The sequence below is a fragment of the Dipodomys ordii genome, unplaced genomic scaffold (genome assembly GCF_000151885.1).
Source record: "Dipodomys ordii isolate 6190 unplaced genomic scaffold, Dord_2.0 Scaffold46, whole genome shotgun sequence".
Lineage (NCBI taxonomy): Eukaryota > Metazoa > Chordata > Mammalia > Rodentia > Heteromyidae > Dipodomys > Dipodomys ordii.
The window spans coordinates 2550514-2571004 of NW_012267262.1; the positions used below are offsets into that span (position 1 = coordinate 2550514).

At 36.5% G+C, this 20491-nt stretch overlaps 1 protein-coding gene across 2 annotated transcripts in view; it reads left to right on the forward strand.

Moving 5' to 3' along the window:
- Nell1 (neural EGFL like 1) overlaps positions 1 to 20491 on the forward strand; it is an 822774-nt gene that overhangs the window by 520464 nt on the left and 281819 nt on the right. For both annotated transcript variants that reach the window (XM_013019667.1, XM_013019668.1), the window contains exon 13: positions 1151 to 1273. In XM_013019667.1, the coding sequence (XP_012875121.1) occupies positions 1151 to 1273 (123 nt within the window). The remainder of the gene's footprint in view (positions 1 to 1150; positions 1274 to 20491) is intronic.

Consider the following 20491-nt stretch of genomic DNA (forward strand, 5'->3'; position numbering starts at 1 on the left):
AAACAAAGGAGGAGGCAACAATGCTTGATAAGAAATGTACTCATTACCTTGCCCATGTAATTGTAACCCCTCTGTATGGTATTTTCACAATAAAAAAAGGAAAGAAAGTGATTTTAAAGGGAAAAGGGGATAGGAGGCATTTCCACAGGGGGATGAATTTGATTGGAATATATTGTATGCATATATGGACATGTCCAATGAAACTTCTTTGTACAACTGATATATACAAGTAAAAATGTAAAAAAAGTTTAAAATGAGTTATTTGGACAATTAAACTGAAGCTCTGAAATATTCTGAAACCTGAAAAGCTGAAATTTCTTAAACATACCCCTGAGCATAATCTCCAGTCCTGCTCACAGACAACGCTGTACTCCCTGCTCACCAATGTTCTGTGTGCCCAGTGCTATGCACTGTTGTTAAGGGTCCTTTCTCAGGCTTATTAGCTGGACCTTCCTGTTCAGGTTTACCCTCTGTGTTTTAAAGAAGCTATGCAATCTATCATATAGATTTTTTTTAACCTTGGAGGAAGGTTTCCTGATCATGGTGCTGTTGACATTTGAGCTTGTTAATTCTTTGTTGTAGTGGGTTCTCCTTTGTACTTCTTAGCAACAGCACTGATTCCAGTAACACTTGCTGTCCCTAATAGTGGCAACCAAAACAGCTCTATAGATACCAACAAATGTGTTGGAAGTGTGCTGTGGCTCAAGTGGTAGAGTGCTAGCCTTGAGCTGAAGAGCTCAGGGACAGTGCCCAGGCCCACAGTTCAAGCCCCAAGATGGACAAAAAGAAAAAAAAAAACAAATGTTTCTTCATGAGTGTATATTGCCTGTGGAGAACTACCTTGGAGCCTCGTCTAAAATGTTTAGAAGGTGCAAGAAACAATGTACATAGAGCAGTGCTTACCAATTATATGACTTGATGTAAGTTGCTTGTGTGCTTTGACATTGTTTCTTGGTCATCAGAGTGGAGATAATAATACCCATAGTTTATAGTTGCTGAAGACCACATAAGGTATGGAAACTACTAGCTGCTGGTCAAGTCCCTATATCAAATAGTGTAATTATTAGTGGTAAGTTTCAGCTCAGTTTTCTAACACCATTAATTCCTGCCTAAGAAAAATGCCTTTCTTTCTCTCCCACCCTGCAAACAGAGCATGATGAATGTGGGAGTGGACAACACAACTGCGACGAGAATGCCATCTGTACCAACACCGTCCAGGGCCACAGCTGCACCTGCAAGCCAGGCTATGTGGGGAACGGGACTGTCTGCAGAGGTAGGCTTGCTGCCTTAGGGCTAAACGGTGAGCTTGTGGTGCTCACGTGGCTGACCTCCTTTACGTCTGGTGGCTGGACACTGCCAGGTTTGCTGCTCTACTGTGCAAAAAAGAAAGATGAAAGTGACCCTGGATTGGCTTTTGGGTTAAGAATATGGATCAGGGGCCCAGATCCATGATTAGATGTTACTGCTCAGCGTTTCCCCCTTGAGACTGAATTGTGTGAGGGAAGTTCTTTTCCTGGGATGTGAATTTTCTTTCCCGTGAACTTTTCTCAAATGCACGTGGTCATTATCCCTATCTATGGTGAAGGTGTCCCTGTGAATAGAGAACTTAACCACTACATTTGTTTAGTGATTGAGAGGCCAGTGTTGTGGCTTTGGTATACATTTAGACTAAAATTAAAAGTTCTCCTTCTACCAATGAGGCATGCAGAACCCTGGGCCCTGGGTCCTATCACTTTCTCTCTTTCTCCACTGACATTGTGCTTTCCCTGTATCCTTGACCATTCCTGTCCCTTCACCCTTGATGGGGATAATTTCCTTCATGCCTCTACTTTAAGATCAGTCCAGTCCAGAATCACTGTTTGATAACCTATTAACTTTAGCACCTTTAGTATTTCCTAACCAAAAGCTTGCTTTCTCAATAAGTAACCAGACAGAAAACTCTGTCTCTGTGTGTTAGTCCCTGTATTGGCTCTGTTCATGCTAGGATGTGTGCTTCATGACGGTGACCACTTGGTTTTGTCCCCCTAACTTTGCCCCCAGGAGCTAGATTGTGCCTCAAACACTGTAGGTGTTAATTAATGCCATCAGTCAAAGATATATGAGATACCAGCATTTGGAAAAGCAACATGATTGAAAAAGAAGCAACAAGAACAAAACCCAGGAGATATCTTGTGATCAGATACTCTTATCATCCTTACTTTAGAAGAGATAAAATTCAGATACAGAGAGGTTAAATAAATTGTTCCATGACAGATGGCACTATATTAATAGTCTTCTACGGAGATGTCATGTTGGTAGAGATAGAGTAGTAATTCAGAATGACTGAATCACTATATTCATGCACTAGACTAGAGGATCAAATTTTTTGTGTGTCAATCACTACTGGGTCTTGAATTCAGGTCCTGGAGGTTGTTCCTTAGCTTTATTCACTCAAGGCTGGTGCTAATACCACTTGAGCCACAGCTCCACTTCTGGCTTCTTGGTAGTTGATTAGAAATGAGTCTCTGAGACTTTCCTTATTGGCCTGGCTTCAAACTGTGATCCGTAGATATCAGTCTCCTGAGTAGCTAGGATTAGAGATCTGAGCCAATGACTCTTGTCTAGAAGAGAATTCTTAAAAAGTTAATTTTATCCACTCTTTTATTATATGCAGGTGAATGTGTAGAAATAGATTTATAGCTGATTGAGAGAGTAAATTGGTAAGAATCCCTTATGAGGAGCTATTTGACAAAAATGTACCAATGTTCAATGTTGGTGTTGTTTTTGAATTCTATCACCTTGCCTTTTGAAATAGATTCCAGAGAAATACAACTTCTTAAGGAGGGGAAAATGTACATATAATGATTTATTATAGCATCATAGTCACTGAAAATTAGAAACAATCAAAATAAACAGCAGTAATAGATTGCCTGTATTTATTTTGCATATTTGTGGAATAAAATTCACTAGTTTGAAACTTTAAGCATGTATATGTACACACTAGTGCAAATACACACATATACATATTCACTGAAAGACCCACAAGTCATAATTTTGAGAAGAGAAACAAAATCATATAACACAACTACATGTACAGAATCACAGCATGTCTTAAGTTATTATTTATAAATATCCATACACTTACAGAAATATCAAAAGATTAGAAATAAGAAGACCATTCAATATTTGCCTGTGTATCTGAACAAAAGAATACTCATTTGTTACAATAAATTATATATTTTATAAATTACAATGGAAACCTCTATATGGAGTATTTGTGTAGCTCTTAAGGATTTTCCTAAAGACCAGCTTAAAAGAAGGATGAGGATAATTGCAAAGCAAAACAAAAAACAAAACTATTAATATAGCTTCATGGATTATCAAGCCCACTGCTGGTTCCTACATGCTAAAATATATAAATCAAAGGAGCAACCTAGGGATTTGATTTTGATGCATTTGTTTTCCTCCTAGATTTATATTACCTAATAAAATAATATTAATTGCCCTGGCTTGGTGGGGAAGTCCTATCTTGTCTTTGTGATAAATGGGGCCATCACCTCTATGAAAAATATGAGTTCAAATAGTGTTCTTGGTATCTCCCGACTCTGAGGGAATCATATCTTCCCTTGAATGTTATGCTAGTAGAATGTAAATAAAGAAAGCTGTGAATTAGGGAAAATTATTTTCTTAAAGTGATTCTCACATTCAATCACACTGATCTGGGTAAAAGGGGAAGTCCTTTGTTTATAATGTTGAAGGGGAAGCACTGTCATGAATCAATGAATTGGATGAAAAACTTGAAGAGCTAGGGCTTAGACTCATTTTTATTATTGGCACGTTGCAACTTTTATTTTTATACATAGCAAAACTGGTTCATAATGCCACATCCCTTGTTTATCTAACAATGTTAGGGCAAAGAATTACTAAGAGAGTATATATACCAGTGTGTTTCCCATTATGAAAAGTAAAAAGTAAAAAGGATATTGTTGTTTATAAGGAAGGAGAAAGAAAAAGGAAGGGAGAAGAAAGCAGAGGGAGTGGGAAAGGAACTGGGATGCTGTTCATGGGTTCCTTGAAACTTTGTTCAGTACCCAATTCTGCCTCTTGGTTTCAGATCAAACCATCTGTAACTGAAGCATTGTGACTTGGACAAAGATGACTAGATAACTTGAACTAATCCCTTAATAATAATAATAATAGTAATGATGATGATGATGATAATTCTTTTCAGTAAGAATGCTTCAATTCAGAGTCTCAAGCTCTTGCTTGGCACATGATTTACACTTTACCACTTGAGCCATGTCTCCACTTCTGATTTTTGCTGTTATTTGTAGATAAGAGTCTCCAGCATTTGTCTACTCAAGCCAGTAGCTTGAATTATAACTGTGAGCCAGTAATACCTGGTTAATCTTTGTGGGTTTTTTGTATTTTTTTCTTTTTTTAATTGTCAAGGTGATGTACATAGGGGTTTCAGTTACATAAAGTAATAAGTACATTTCTTGCCAAACTTGTTACATCTTCCCTCAATATTCTCCTATTTTCTCTCTTTACCCCCACCCCCAAGTTGTACAGATCATTTCTAATTTGTTTTTAATTTTAGATATATAAGACTTTTCTAGACATGATATTTATAAATGAATAAATGCAGATAGAATAGAAAGTATTTTTACTTACATTAACAAGCATAGCCCAAGCCACAGTTTCTACAATACTAATTGATGGGATTTCTCACAGTGTTCTTTATGGTGGCTGATACTTATACAAGGAGATTTTTTATGGGAAGTATCCATCAGCTTTAACAAGTACCATCAAGTCCAATACATTATCTCACTTGGTTCCCACCATAACCCTGGGAAGGTTTTCACTTTATTCTGTTTCAAGGTAAATCCTGAAGATGATAAAACTATATCTGATTGAATGCAGCTATTGGGAATACTCTTCCAGTCTTTCGTCTGTCCTCTATTCCTTTTCTTCTCTTTTATTTGCCATTTCCTTCCTTCCTTCTCCCTTAGTCTTCCTCTTTATCTGTCTGTCATTTTTTTCCTTTTCCTACCAAAGTAAACAGAAAGGAAAGAGAGGAGATAATGGCAATCTATAACTTTTCAGATAAGGTTTTATTCTCATTTGAAAAACAAACTAAATTGCTTGTGTAAGTGTGTAGCATGTAATACTGAATATGTTAGCATTTAGGAGAAAATGCTAGCAAACAGTTTTAAATAAGATTTGTTTGACCGGACATGAGGGTTAAGGTTATCTATGGAGCAGTGTCTATCTGCTTGCCCATTCTTGCATTCATGCTGAAATGGAAATCAGGCAGCTGTCAATATGTAGCTAATAGACTAAGCCTCCTCTCTTGATCTGTCATTAGGGCTAGAGAAGATGGGATGATCCTTAGAAGCATTCTTGTCTTAATGACTGATATTGACATTTCTTCTGTAAATATAGAGTAAGTGTGAATATTGTGTCTGCAACATAATTCCAGGCACCAAAAGAGCAAAACAAAACAACAAAAAAAAACAACAAAAAAGCATAAGCCAGGACCCTTGGACACCATTTAGTGCTGGAGAAAGATTTGCTTCCAACCAATGCTTCCAACTCAATAGAACAATTCACAAAATGAAATTATCCCATATAAGAGAAACTCATAAGGAATTAATAAAAATATTGAGCCATGTGAAGAGCATATATGCTTGTTAGTTTTCCTTTGCTTAAAAGCAATTGAATACTTGGTTGGTGTGGCTGGGCAGTTTGCAGAACTTAGAAAAAAAGGAAGCGTGGGAACGTTTTTTAAAAAAAGCATGAACATTTTGCTATTTCAAGGCACTGAGCATTTACTTTATATTTTTGGTCTCTTGCATCCTACCACGTTTGGTGTTTGCTGTTTAATGTTGTTTCCTTGGGCATGGGGATACTCTTGGGGTGGTTATTGATTTGTATGAGAAATTTAGGCCCACAATTTGGCATACCCTGACTGCTGAGCTTCCACTCCCCTTGACCAAAGCATTTTGACTTTGCCTGAGGCAGAGAACTTGAATCAGACACTTCCCCTTCTCAATAGTCCTTTACACAGCAGGCTCTGTATTAGTTCCTTTGATCTCTGGCATAATTCAACACCATTGTCAGTTAGTACTATGGATAGAAACATCAGATTCTGCCTCTAAAAGCAGGCATATACAACCCCATGATCTTTTAGTGTCTGTGCCCAGGACCCTGCTACAGCGTCTGGATAGATATAAAGAGGCATAGAGGTATGGGGAGGATGTGGTCTCAGGTGATATTCCAAATGGTATCCTTGCTTTTGCTCATTTGTGGTCAGAACCAAATAAGAGGAAGATAAAGAAGTTATTCATAGGGAGACTGAAGGGTCAGAAGGAATATTTACAAAAATTATACCAGCAAATGTGCCTTATATCTATGACTATTCATGGTAGCATTGATAGTATTGAACTTCCCTATTAGATAGGGTTATACAGCCAATCACAGGTGAATCAGTGCAACCATGGGGTTTCCTCTTACACCACAGGGAAGGAGAAACATTCCAGAATATTTTCTTTTTTTGTCAGTTGTGGGGCTTGAACTCAGGGCCTATATGCTGTCTCTGATCTCTTTTGCTCAAGACTAGTACTCTACCACATTGAACCACAAAGCTACTTCTAGTTTTTGAGTGGTTAATTGGAGATAAGAGACTCACAGGGACTTTTCTGCCCCAGCTGGCTTTGAACCATGATCCTTAGATTTCAACCTCCTGAGTCACTAGGCTAACAGGCATGAGCCACTAGTCCCCAGCTCCAGAATATGTTCCTGTGGACATATTGATTTAGTTTAGAAGTGAGGAAAATTAGGACAGAACTGAGTCACACATGAATAATGTGTGTACTTCCTCTTTTCTGTTCACCAGTAGTCAGGGAAGGGACCAAGGAGGAAAATTCACTCTCAGGAACATCTGTTGCATTAACTAGAAGCATGTTTTCCCCTCCTCCATCATTTTCTTTCCCCACTTCACTGACAATTTCTACTAAAATGTAGCACTACATTTCTGTCTTTAGTCTTCATCTTTATTCTGAATTAAAGATATATGGGGAATCTTTTTAATGTTGTTTCATTGTTTAAGCATTTGAACATATTTGAACATCTGAACCAAGATATTAGCTCTGGATTTTGTTGGATGTTTGCCTCATTGTCATGATACAACAATCTGTACCACAGGGGAAAGTCACTAGAGAGTACTCAGAAGCTTGTGTGAGGCACCAACATAAACTTGGTTTGAAAACCTTATCCTGTCTTTTGATGTCTTTCTGTTGCAAGGCATTAAAATTTCTTTCTATGGAAAGAAATTTAAATTAATTTATGAAAATAAATTAATCTTCCCTTGCTAACAATTCATTTTTAGACCAGGCAAGTGACACTTTAGTGACTGTGTAACACATGTCTATGCATCCACCACTGTTGTCTTTCATGCTCCAGGAGCCAACTATGATGCTTTGCATGAGATGAATACCCCTTCTTTGTGCCATCAAGAAAGTTCCTGAACCATCTACTGAGGGGCATCTGGGTTGGTTCCATATCTTAGCTATGGTGAATAATGCCGCAACAAACATAGTTGTGCTGGTAGCTTTAGTATGGCCTTGTTTGTGATCATTTGGGTAAATGCCCAAAAGTGGGATTGCTGGGTCATAGGGGAGCTCTTTGTGGAGTCTCTGAGGAACCTCCATACTATGCAATGGAATTCTCTGTCTCCATCAGAAAGAATGACATTGTCCCATTTGTTAGGAAATGGAAAGACTTGGAAAACATTGTATTACGTGAATGCTTGATAGGAAGTGTACTCATTATCTTACTCATGTAACTGTAACCCCTCTATACAATATCTTTACTATATATATATATGAAAGTTCCTGAACTCTACTATAGTCTCTACAATCCAATTCTACAGTTTTCTCTTTAGTTGTCTGTTTGCAAGATATGACTTAATGTATCTCTGTAACCAATGTTTAATACAGAGGTGAGTATCTTGTAGCACTCAGAAGTTTCTGAATGAGAAAACACATAAAGAGTCCTACCTAGTAGAATATTCACTTCATTATTTTAAGAATACAAGAAAGAAAACATCTCTCTGGGAAAAGTGTAGTTTGTGGATTACACAAGCCCTGTTCCCAGCCTGAGAAAACAATTGTTGCCAAACATGGATATATATATATATATATATATATATATATATATATCCATGTTTGGCAACATGTATACATTTCAGGAAGGCCATTGTATACATTTCAGGAAGTAAATAGATCTTTCTAATAAGGCACTTTGGAATCTTGTAGTTCTTTGAAGTGACTTATTATGAGCATGTTTGAATTAACCACCTGAGCAGCATGAGCGCTTCCTAGAAAAATCTTTTTTATGGAATGCTAGATAAACTATGTACAAAGATTACACAGGAAGCTAGAAACAGAGGCCAGAGAAGATTAGATATAGACAGAAAGATGAATGGGAAAGCACATACTAACAGTATAAATGAAATCTTGAATTAACAGAAATCCTAAGTAAAATAGACATCTTGAATTACAAAGATGTTTCCAGAGGCTTACAGGCAAATATGAAAGGAGAAAATAGAAAGACAGGTTGTCACAGTACGGTGATCACTGAAAATAATAAAATTGATAAACTGCTGATCCATACATCAGAAAAGATGAAATTCAGAGATTTAGAAGCAAATAGCAAGGGAAAAAGAAGCCTTTGGCAAAAGTACTTACAACACTCCAGTCATAGTTTTGAAAAGTGGTTAATATAAGGAGGAAGAACCTAAGAAGGCACCAATCTAAAACTCTGCCTTAAGGTGTAGAGAGGAAAAGTTGGAGAATATGAGGTAAGGCAAGACTGATAATATAGACTGGTTTGCCACAGGTATAGGCGGGACCCTCTTATAAAAACGTTCCTATTGTTAAACAGATCAGAACTGTGAGTCTATTTCCTATAGTGCACTTCTTCTTATAGAGTAATTTCAAAGCAGTCCAATAAAAATTCTGAAATTACACTCCACATCTAACTGACTTATAAATACAGAAAGCAGGAAGATTACATGTGGATCAGTATTAGGCTCAGTCAACCAGACAAATTGTAGCAAGTGTTAGATCCTCCAAAGTATTCCACTTATATAGCTTCATGTAGGAAGGTTCTGTTTGTTACAATTTTAGATTCTCAATTGAAATAATTGATACTGGTAAGATTGCTATGAGAAATGTGACTTTCACAATTTCTAGGATTATTAGATGATTTGGTTGCAAATCATAAACATAAGGCCAAGGCGTGTGTGCATGTAGATAACGAAATCCATTTCAGTTAAGATAACTGCTAATCAGAAAGCATTTTTAACCAGGAGACATGGGTTTTAACATGAAATGGTAAGATTCAAGTAGTCAGAAATATTCAGAACCCCCAATACTGTGGTGTCTTGAGGTAAAATGACACCTCAAATTTTCTCCTAAAAATACCTATTTCCTGCTGAAGAAGGTCAGTGCTCTTCAGCAAGGCACCTGATACCCTGTTATATCTGGCCCCATCTGGGCATTTTGAGCCTAACATTTAAACTTTCATCTTTGTCGTATTACTCTATCGGTCACACTTGATAGTTAGAGCAAACCATTTCCCAACAATCCAGGACAGATGATTTCATACGCATTCCATCTCCTTGGGTTCTTATATTATCCTGAAGTACTTTCTTCCATCTTCTTCTTCTTAGGAGAGAAATCTTACTCGCCTTTCACAGTACAGATCAAATTAATTTTTTTCCTTGATCTTCATGGTCAGAATAAATTGTTTCTCTTCTCAAGTTTGCTCATTGCATTCAATATATTGTCAAGTTAAACTTAGCTATTTACATATTAACATTTACTACTGACATGAGACCTTGTGTATCATGCATGGGTACTTGACAAATCTATATTGGTGTAAAATGAGAATAGGCTACAACATTTAATGCAAATCATTTCTGCTCTTACAGCATGGTGTATTGTTACTGAATGTAGACCAACATTGGGAAAATAGAATCTAAAGTAACATTATCAAGGCAGAAAACCAAGTATCTGTTTCTGTAATTTTCACTATTGCTTTAGTTTTGTAGATTACATTTGACATTCAATTTTGAGAATAAGTCTCATTCCTGATCGACATTATGAGATATTCAAGGTTCTTTTCAGCAGGTCTGTACATGGTTCTAGTATATCTTTCCACCAAAACTGAATGATTTTTTCTTCTATATGTTTATCTTGTTTTCATTAGTTTTGTCATTTAAAATGTTTTCTTCTTTTTAGAATTCCCAATATTACACTGTTTATATATTTTTTCCTACAGAAATTAGCAAATAAATCAAGACAATCAGCACAGGTACTATCCAACAATTATTTATTGTGTACATACAATGCTCTAGGCCCCAGCTGTGTGATTGAGAAAAAACAAGGATAGTCTTATGGTTAAGATATGAGTCTAATAGACCTCAACCATTTAAAATCATCAAACTTTTTAAAATCTTGAAATAATTTGCCTCAGAAGTCCTCAGATACTTCTTGATTTCCTATGCCAGACAATAGTTCTGATTCTTTGATCTTTCTAGGCTCTAAAGGTACTGGGTTAACATTTCCTTTCTTTTTTTTTTCTTTTCCTAAGTAATTATTTCTAAACAGATTAACTTTAAACACCATCAGTATGCTGATGACTACTAAATTTGTACCTTCAGCTTTGGCATTTTCCCTGGTTTCTCAAGAGTCATGAGAAAATTAACTAGGTGAACTAGCGACTTGGGTCCCTCCATTCCAAGACTCTCAAGAATGCCTGGAATGGCAAATCTTGACCTCTATTACATTTCCCTTGTGATATTGGTTATGTGGCATATACAACAACACAGATTCCGTGGACAAGAGGGATAATTTGTGTCCAAGGTAGGACAGAGAAGGGCAGCATAAAAATTCATCATGCTACTTAGAATGAGCACAATGTAAAACACGTGAACCCTTTCTTTCTAAAAATTTCTGTAAAATATTTTTAGACTTATAGGTGGTTATGGGTAATTTCAAGCACAGAAAGTAAAACTGCAGATAAGCAAGGACTATTGAATTTCAAGCAATATAAACCAACAGAACTCCTGATTCCTCCTTTACAAAGTAGGTGGTCCCTTTCCATGTCTTTACCATCTTAAGCCTTTAGATCACCTTTCAACAGCTTGACAGATGTAAAACAAGCACTTTACATGATTTCTCTCTTTCATATTTTATATCAACCCCTCATTTTTCCCTTCACAGAATTATCTCCAGTACAATGATTCCTTTCTCCTCTAACAACTCAACCGGAATATCAGTTCTCCACTGGAATGTTGCATTAGCAATAGAGCTAGGATTTTGAAGACTATATATTTAATTGCAGGAGATCAGATAAAATTTTTATTTTCTCAGTAATATATAAGCTTTAATATACAAGTAAACACTTTGGATTGTAAAAAAAAGTACACTGGGACATAAATTACACATGTATCTAGACATTCACACAGTAAGACCAAAGAAGAATATTCTCAGGGAAGGATCACAAAGGTGCAATACCTATGTACATTTTACATATAAAATAATATTTATTGAAATGAACTCCAGGAAAGAGAATCAAGAGCTTTTTTTCCCCTTTGCTGCTGTTTTATTTTCCTTTTGTCTTGTTTGTTTGTTTACCAGTCTTTGGGAGGGTAAGTGTGCACAGAAATGCTGGGACAAAGGGTATGCAAATGCAACTGTGGTACTCTGTAGTCACTTACTATGTAGAAAATGAACTACACAACTTGTGGTTGGGACAGGAGGAAAAAACTGGGAGTGATGAAAGAGATGACATTGTCCAAAAAGAAATTTACTCTTTATCTGACTTCTATAACTGTAACCCCTCTGTACATAACTTTTACTACAACAATAAAATGCATAAAAACAAAAAATAAGAGTGAAGGATCAGGATTGATACTGAAATCACTGAATTATGACAGATGGAGATCTATGTCAGTAAATGAGTGGCTGTAGTGATGAGGGACAGCTTGGACAAAGTGCAAAATAAGCTTCAAAGGAGCAGAGGCTTCCGTGGGAGGAGGGTAAACTGTACAGAGTTGGAGTAGAAAGTGATAAAGTAGGTAGTCCCTGTCCTTTCCTGAGATTTGGAATGTACAGGAAAATGTCTTTGCCTGAGTGGGAAGTTGAAGACCTAACACTCAGTGAGGAGGGGGAAAGGGAATAGCAGAAGAGCTGTTGGTGATTTATGATTTATACACATTACACATCCATATTACTCATACATATGTACATATACTCACATATACATATTCATATATTTATATGAAAATTATATAATCGTTATCAAGGGGATGGGCTTTGGTGCTAAAGTAGTTAGGCTCAAATACTGTGCTTAGGTTTCTTAGCAATGAAGCCTTAACCAAGTAACTGAATTTCTCTGAACTTCAGGTTGCTCACCTGTGAAGGTGTGAGTAAACTCAGAATTTAAGTTCCCAAACTCCTTAGTCTGTAAAAGATGACACCAAATGAACTAATATATGAATATTATTTGTATCGTGCCTGTAATATTGTAGCTGCTTTGTAGATGTTAGCATTTACAAACACTGTTGTAAATAGCACAATCAAAATGTCACTGTTAATTTCTGCCTTACTATGTTTTGGGATCACATTCAGCAGTAATCTCCCTTAGAAACTACTCACAAACCTTGTGCATGTAGTTATCTGTATAGCATGGTCATTTCTGTCATTGTTTATGGCATTGACTTTATTAATACTGTATTAACATTAGTATTAATTCATACTGCATTGATATAATCACTGTATCTCCCTTAATAGCTACTACAGGAATGGAACATTCCAATGTATATTTGGAGAGAATGAAAACAAGAACTCTGATGTTTATGATCTAAGACAGTCCTACAGATGCCCACTTACCTGGTGTGACATGTTCTTGGAATAGAATGTCTTTTCCTATGAACTCTGTCCCACTGTAACCAGGGGGACACATTTGTGAGATTCAAGTCAGTATTCTACATATAGAATAGATAGTATGCCCCCAAACAGCATAGAAACAATGTCTCTCTATGTTATTTAGTTCTCAACTATAAATTGAAGGTCACTTCATTTTTTCAATAATCCAGAAATACGAAGTATTCTTATTGGTGATATGAAATATCATCTCTGTCTTCTCCATTCCTACAGACTTAAACAACTGTAAGAGAAGAAAAAGTCCTTCAACCCAATAATGGTTATTACTCTTGATGTTTCAGTAATAAATATTTCCTTTGAAAATGGATCTGAAACTAGGAAATAAGACTGATCATCTAGTATTTGGTTATCAAGATCATTTATGTTCATCAACTTGATAAAGAGCTAGAGGCAGACATGGAAGCTGTATTGAAATCCCTCAAAAAAAAGCAACCGAATACACTGGAGGATTATGGAAAAGAGAAGAGACTTACATAAGGCACAATAACATTGGTTATGTTCTTTGGCTTAATAAGATGCTCTTGAGGTAGTTTTATCCCAGCTTTTAATATTCCTTTTTTTCCGAAGTGCATTTGTAGTGGGGAAAAAGTCTTTTGGAGGCACTTAAGCATTTTCCATCACTTACCAAAGTCACTGCCAGCTTTTAAAGTTTGCAATCCAGCAGTCAATAATTACATCCTTCTTGGAAGCTTAAGGGAACCCTGTTAGACCAAGCATGGATCTCAAAGGGAATGGAAATCTGACACTTAGACAAGTGCTGCTTCTTTTGAGTGCAATTTGAGGTTGCACTGTGAGTTCCATAAATGTTTGTGATCTGTGATTATCACATGTGAAATGACTCATGAGATTAGCAGAATCATAATATATATATATATATATCAGTCAGTTTTCCTCTAAAATAGGCCACTGAATATTGATTATTTTTCTGTTGAGCAATCAGAAGATGACTGACTTTCTTTCCTAAGTAACAATTCTCAACGGACCAAAGGAGACATTATTGGAAGCTGTCATAGTCAATCTGGAGGCTATCTGCTAGATTATGATCTGTTTTAAGTAGCCTTCACTTACAAAATATTCAAAATATTTAACAACCAATACTGTTTTAGAATGGCATCCCGCTGTTCTTGATAACACCTGTATGAGCACAGGATATGTGCATAGTAGGTCTGTCTTATGTAAAACCAAAACATACAGTATATGGTTGGGTGTCCTTATTTGGAGGGAAGGAGTAATGGGGATTTGAACTCCGAGCCTGTACTTGCTAGGCAGGTATGATAACACCAAACCATAGCTTCAGTCTCTCTGTGACTAGCGTTAAGAAGGAATCTTATTAACTCTCTGGGTTGCTTTTGAACAGTAATTTTCCCATCCTTATTTTCCCAAGTAAGCCAGGATTACAGCAATGAGCTATTGTCCAAATATGGCTTGGATGCCATATTTGAAGGCATTAGCTTAGTCATTGTCACTTCCTGTTGTGCTGTGGGAATTCAGTGCTCAGGAAGTCTAGGTTAAGTGCTATTTTTGAGTCTGCCTGGCTGAGATACTTCTTACCAATATCTTAAAGAATTGCATTGCTTTGTGTTTTTATTAAGGCAAGAATAAACAGAAAAAACAAGCTGAAACATATTTACACACAACGTATAAGTGTTAACATAATTTAGGAGTAGACTAATTGCAATCTCTCTTTGGAAAGGTATTTCTTGAATGCATTCTTAGGAATGACCAGTAGACTGTGTTGTTGTTTATGGTTGTTTGCCTGCAGGTTTCTGCCTCATACCATCCCAAACACAAATATGTATTTCTTCATTTCAGCCATGAGCAAGCACACTGTACTGTTTGCTTTCCTGAATAAAATTAGTTATATTCATGGAAGAATTCTCTCAGCTCTGTTGACAGTTGTTCAAAGCTTAGTCCTTAAACTATGACCATCTTCCAACTCAACCATGTGGAACTTAGTTTCTGTTTTTATGGCTTTTGCCTAATCTCATTACAGCTAGATGTTTACCTGCCTGGGCCTGGAAATTACACCTTGTCTTATGACAATGGACCAGTGAAATGGCTTCTTGTTATTTATTTCTTCACTTGTTAGAATACGTGATGATATTTGCAATTTATTTTTCATTCTTACCTCCTAAAGGAGAAAACTTTTTGATGGTAAAATTGCCAACACATGTAAAACTACTTATATAAAGTAAGGAAATATAGTTCCTTCTATAAATAACTAAACTCCAGATTTTCAAAGGATCCCATACAATAACTTGTAATTTATTACTGATGTCATTGTTTATTAGGATTTGTTGGTGACTAGAGCCTGTACTGAACACAATGATTTAGAAACACAATCATTGTTGTTTTATGGTTCTGATCTGTTTGTTTTTCATAATTGCTATTACACTGTGTTCAAATGGGGCAGAGAGTCAGGTCATGCATGCCTAGGAGGTTGCTATAGGTCAGATCTGAAAGTAAAACCTAGCTCTTTGGTTTGCATTGAATTGTTAAAATTTTAATGCCTGGTTTCCTCAGTGCTTAAAAAAAGGGGAAAGGGCATAGCTACTGATAAAACTTGCAGTCTCTGCTAACCCCTGTTTTATAAATGAAATTTTATGATTAAAATGAGTAAAGGTAGAAAATAGACCTTTGTATGTACTTTTGAAATGGATTCTGACTGATGCACTGTGACGATCATTTGTAGGTCTACAAGTAAGAAAGAATGCAAGCACCCAGGGTTTAAATATTTCTCTAGTTGAGTGAGCTCATTTTCTCTAACCATGTCATCACTACTTCAATCTGGTTTCAATCAAATTAAGGCAGTTCACTTTTTATCTAAGCTTCTGATCCTACCAGTTTTAAAAGAAATTGAGAAAATGCTTTATGGGTCGCTGGAAAGTAGTGCAAAGAACTCAGAATCATTAGATATCTCTTGAGTAACACTCCACCTGAGTCTTACTGCTCATAATTCTTTTATTTTATATTTGATTCCTCCTTTGGGAATATGACAGAATCTTTCCTGTGGTTAGTGGTTATTTCTTATAACTGGTGAATTGGACATTTGACAATTTACAAGAGAGAAATTCAGTGTTAGTTCTTTTACATTATGTTTAGTATGTGTGTGTGTGTGTGTGTGTGTGTGTGTGTGTGTAGATAAAGAATTCTTCATAACACACCAGAATCTATACATCTATGCTACCTTAACAGAGGTAGGAAGAATTAGGTTTGACATATCTCACTTCAAACTAGCTACATTTCCAGGTCTAGTTGCCAACACATAAGCTGTAAAACTTTTCAAATTAATAACAAAACAACATGCCACATTGGTTAATCTGCACCCATGAGAAAATTTCTGAAGAAACAACAAGGCACACTGAAAATAGGAAATGGTGCTTTCTGTGATTGTAATGTTAAGCAGCCCAATTCTGGCTTTTAGTCAAAAGCAACGCGGTAGCATTTGTTAAGCACACAGATGGCTGGAACCGGTATACCAGAGGCTTAGAATATTTACTTCCTTCTACAGTACAACATTTCCTAACTTAGGACAGTGTTTTACCATAAAGTCAAGCATTGAACCGAAATGAGTAGCATTCATCAGCACGCAAATTTGCTAAGATAAAGGGGAGCATAAAAACAAAGAAAACAAGTCTATTGCAGTTACTTCTGTTGTATTTCAAGATCAATTTCATATTAAAAACAATCCATAAGAGAGCAGACATAATGCTTTTCATAATGACCTGCTCACTGGGATGATGCTTATCAGCTTTAAATAGTGACATGTTCTGCAGTCTCTCGGTACAGCCATTAGCCAGAGGAGAGCCGTACATTCTCAAGGATGGGAAAATGTAGCAATTTGTGGGTAATTCTCTGACAAGTTTAGGCATATCACTTACTGAGTTTATATTTGACTGCTGAGTTTACATAGAACACAGCTTCACTAATAACAGACTCAGACAATTTGGGATAGGTAATGTTTCATAGAAATTATATTAGGAAGAGGAAACTACCAAAATCATAAACCCAATCTGGTATTTGTGGATTTGATTTTCAACTCTGGCACATGAAGTATGATCCAGGTGATGTATCTTCTCTGAGTTGATCTTCTTGCCTGAAGACTATGGAGGAGACTATAATAACCTCATAGTAGATATTATCAGCTTGTCTTTTGCAAGATTGCTTCTCTTCCATCTATCTACCACACATTCAGAGAAGTGATCAGACATGCAGTGGGCATCAGTACCGGAGCTAGACTGGCTAGAAGCTATCTCAGTTCCTTTATTTATTTATTTTTTTTGCTCAGCCATGGGGTTTGAACTCTGGGCCTGGTTGCCGTCCCTCAGCTCTTCAGCTCAAGGCTAGTTGAGCCACAGTGCCACTTTCGGTTTTATTGGAGATAAGAGTCTCAAGGACTTCCTGACCGGGCTGGCTTTGAACCGTGATCCTCAGATCTCAGCCTCCTGAGTAGCTAGAATTACAGGCATGAGCCACCAATGCCAAGATCTCAGTTCCTTTTATTGTTGCTATAAACAAGGTACACAGGACCCGGTAATTTATAAAGGAAAGAAGTATACTTAGGACTATCATTCTGGAGGCTAAGAAGTCTGAGTCTGAGAGTAGAGTCTGCTAGAATTTTGGTGAGGCTCTTGCACGGCTTCAACACATGCCAGAAAGTGGAAGAACAAGCTGGTTTGTGCAAAAAATGCAAAAGACAAAGGACATTCTTCAGTTCTTTGGCAGTAATAATTCACTATCCTGAGAGAAAGGGAGGAAGATATTGATCTCTCTGACCTAATAACCTCTTCAAGTGTACACCACCCCTTAAGACTTACATTAGGATCAAACTTCAACACAAGGCTTAGAGGAGTTAAAGCATATTCAAAACATAAGAGAAACCTGGGTCTTTACTGGAATAGGTGAAGTGGGTAAGTCACTTAACTTCTTTGTAGGTCATGCTCCCAACTGAGGATAATGATTGGACCTATCTTTCTTGTTTGCATTCAGTTTTAAATTGAATAGAAGCACTTAGGAAACTGATTGATGTAAACATTTTGGCCATAATCTTCCTATCTTCCTATTATCTATCTATCTATCTTCTTTTTCTTCATCATCATCATCATTATCATCATCATCATCATCATCACCTATGTATACTCATGAATCCTCATTATCTCATCATCTATAGCTGGGCACTGGTAACTCACACCTGTAATCCTAGCTACTCAGGAGGCTGAGGTCTGAGGGTCATGGTTCAAAGGCAGCCTGGGCAGGAAAGTACTTGTGAAATTAATCTCGAATTAACCACTCAAAAACCAGAAGTGGCACTGTGACTCAAAGTGGTAGAACGTTAGCCTTGAGCAAAAGATCTCAGAGGAAAAGATCATGTGTTCAAGCCCCATGACTGACAAAAAAGGAAGAAAGGAATACAAATGGTATAATATTATTCTTTCTGATGCAAACATAGAATTCCATTGTGCATATTTACCACATATTCTTGATCCATTTGTCCATTGAGGGGCATCTTCACAATAGTAAACAATACTGCAATGAACATGGTTATGCTGGTAGCTTTAGTGTGGCCGGGTTTGTGGTCTATTGGATAAGGGCCCAGGAGTGGAATTGCTGGGTCATAAATCTATATATGGTCTTTTGAGGAACTTCCATACTGCTTTCCAAAGTTGCTGTACAAGTTTAAATTCCTACCAACAGTAGTAACTCAGAACATACTCAATGATAAGTAAAATAGATTTGGGGGGAGTGATTTTATGATGTTACAAGCAACAACATATTATTACTAGGTGATAGATGAAGCATCCTCTGGAAAGGTAAATGATTTAAGAAAAGTTGTCTTTCAAGATCTAGAAAATCAATGGGAGAGAATAAAGCATGAGGAGAGAGAAAAATGCTCTTATCTAGCTGGATACCAGTAGCTCACACCTGTAATCCTAGCTACACAGGAGGCTGAGATCTGAGGATCACAGTTTGAAACCATCTGGGCAGAAAAGTCCTTGTGAAACTCTGATCTTCAATAAACTACATAAAAAGGCCAGAAGTAGTGCTTTAGCTCAAGTGGTAGAGTGCTAGTCTTGAGCACAAAGAGGCCCAGGAGGCAGCATCCAGGCTGTGAATTCAAGCCTCAGGAAAAAAAAAATGCTGCATCTAACCTTGAGTTTTAATGGAAATGAATATGGGCAAGGATTGCCTTTTGGGTGATTGCCAGAGGTTTGTAATGGTTGGATATATTTATATCAATTGTTTAATGGGGGTTTCTGAGAAAGAGTTGAAGGGCTGATAGCTACAGATACTAGATTGTGAGAGTAAATTTCCTGATAATGGTAATAGCTAAGATATTAGCTATTACAACAGAGTATCTGTTGTTTTATGCTACTCAAAATTTTGACAACTATTTGTTTTTCTTCTGAGAATTGCTTGCTTTTCCCTCAGTCTTTTAATTCTACAGCACTGGAACACAGAGCCCTTAAGACAATTAGAGTACTTTATTTTCCTGCCACAAAGAATGATACAGGACTTAGCCTATTATCTACGTAAAACCAATTTGCTTTTTTACCCTGAGTCATATTGGATAAGGAGACTTGTTTTTCTACCATAGAAGGGAGTCTAGAAGGATACAACTACATTTTGTATCCATTTTGTGATCACAAGAGAGAGACTAAATTAAAAGGTAACATGGAAATCTATAAACTGCATAAAGTGAGATTAGAATAAACTAGTTTCTTATAATATGTTGGAATTTCAGTATCTATACTCACCTGAAGCCTGGACCATTCCTAATTTGTTTTTTTTTAAGGCCTTTGGGAATTAATTTAATCAGTACAGATGTGGTAACTCGGTTTATTTGTGAAGAAAAGCAGAAAAAACCCACTTAGAATTCAAATGAAGAAAATCTTTCTATTTCTAATCTAATGAAATGTATTTGATGTAAAATTTTACAAATCAGGCAGTGAAAGTTCTTATTTTTTAGCCAAACGAAAGATAATGTCTTAGATGGAAGAATAATTTGCATATTTGACTATATTTTGTTTTCCAGGCATGGGAAACAAAACTCCTCATATGAATGTATTTGTAGAGAGTTTTATCTTCCTCACTATATTCTGTTGCCTTTAAATTTAGAGCCACCTTCATTCATACTATTCTCAAAACCTGCAGGGCTTTTCTTTGCTCCTAGCCATTGAAATTAAAATATCATTTCCTTCTTTAGGATGGTGCTATTTTGATTTCTTATCAGCTGTCAGCTGTATTTGGAGGACCATAGCCTAAACACCTAGATAAGCAGATTGTTGTTGTATTTTATTTCTAGCAGATAGGAATTAGAACAATCATACCTTTGGGTATGATTGAATCAATGACTAACTCAGATAATCTGATACATTTTATTATCTTCAGCAAAACACCCTATTCTTGAGACTACAGGTTATAAATATAATGCTTAAATAGTGAAAATATGCAAGCATGATGACTTAGGCCTCGAAATCTAGTTATTCTATGGAAAG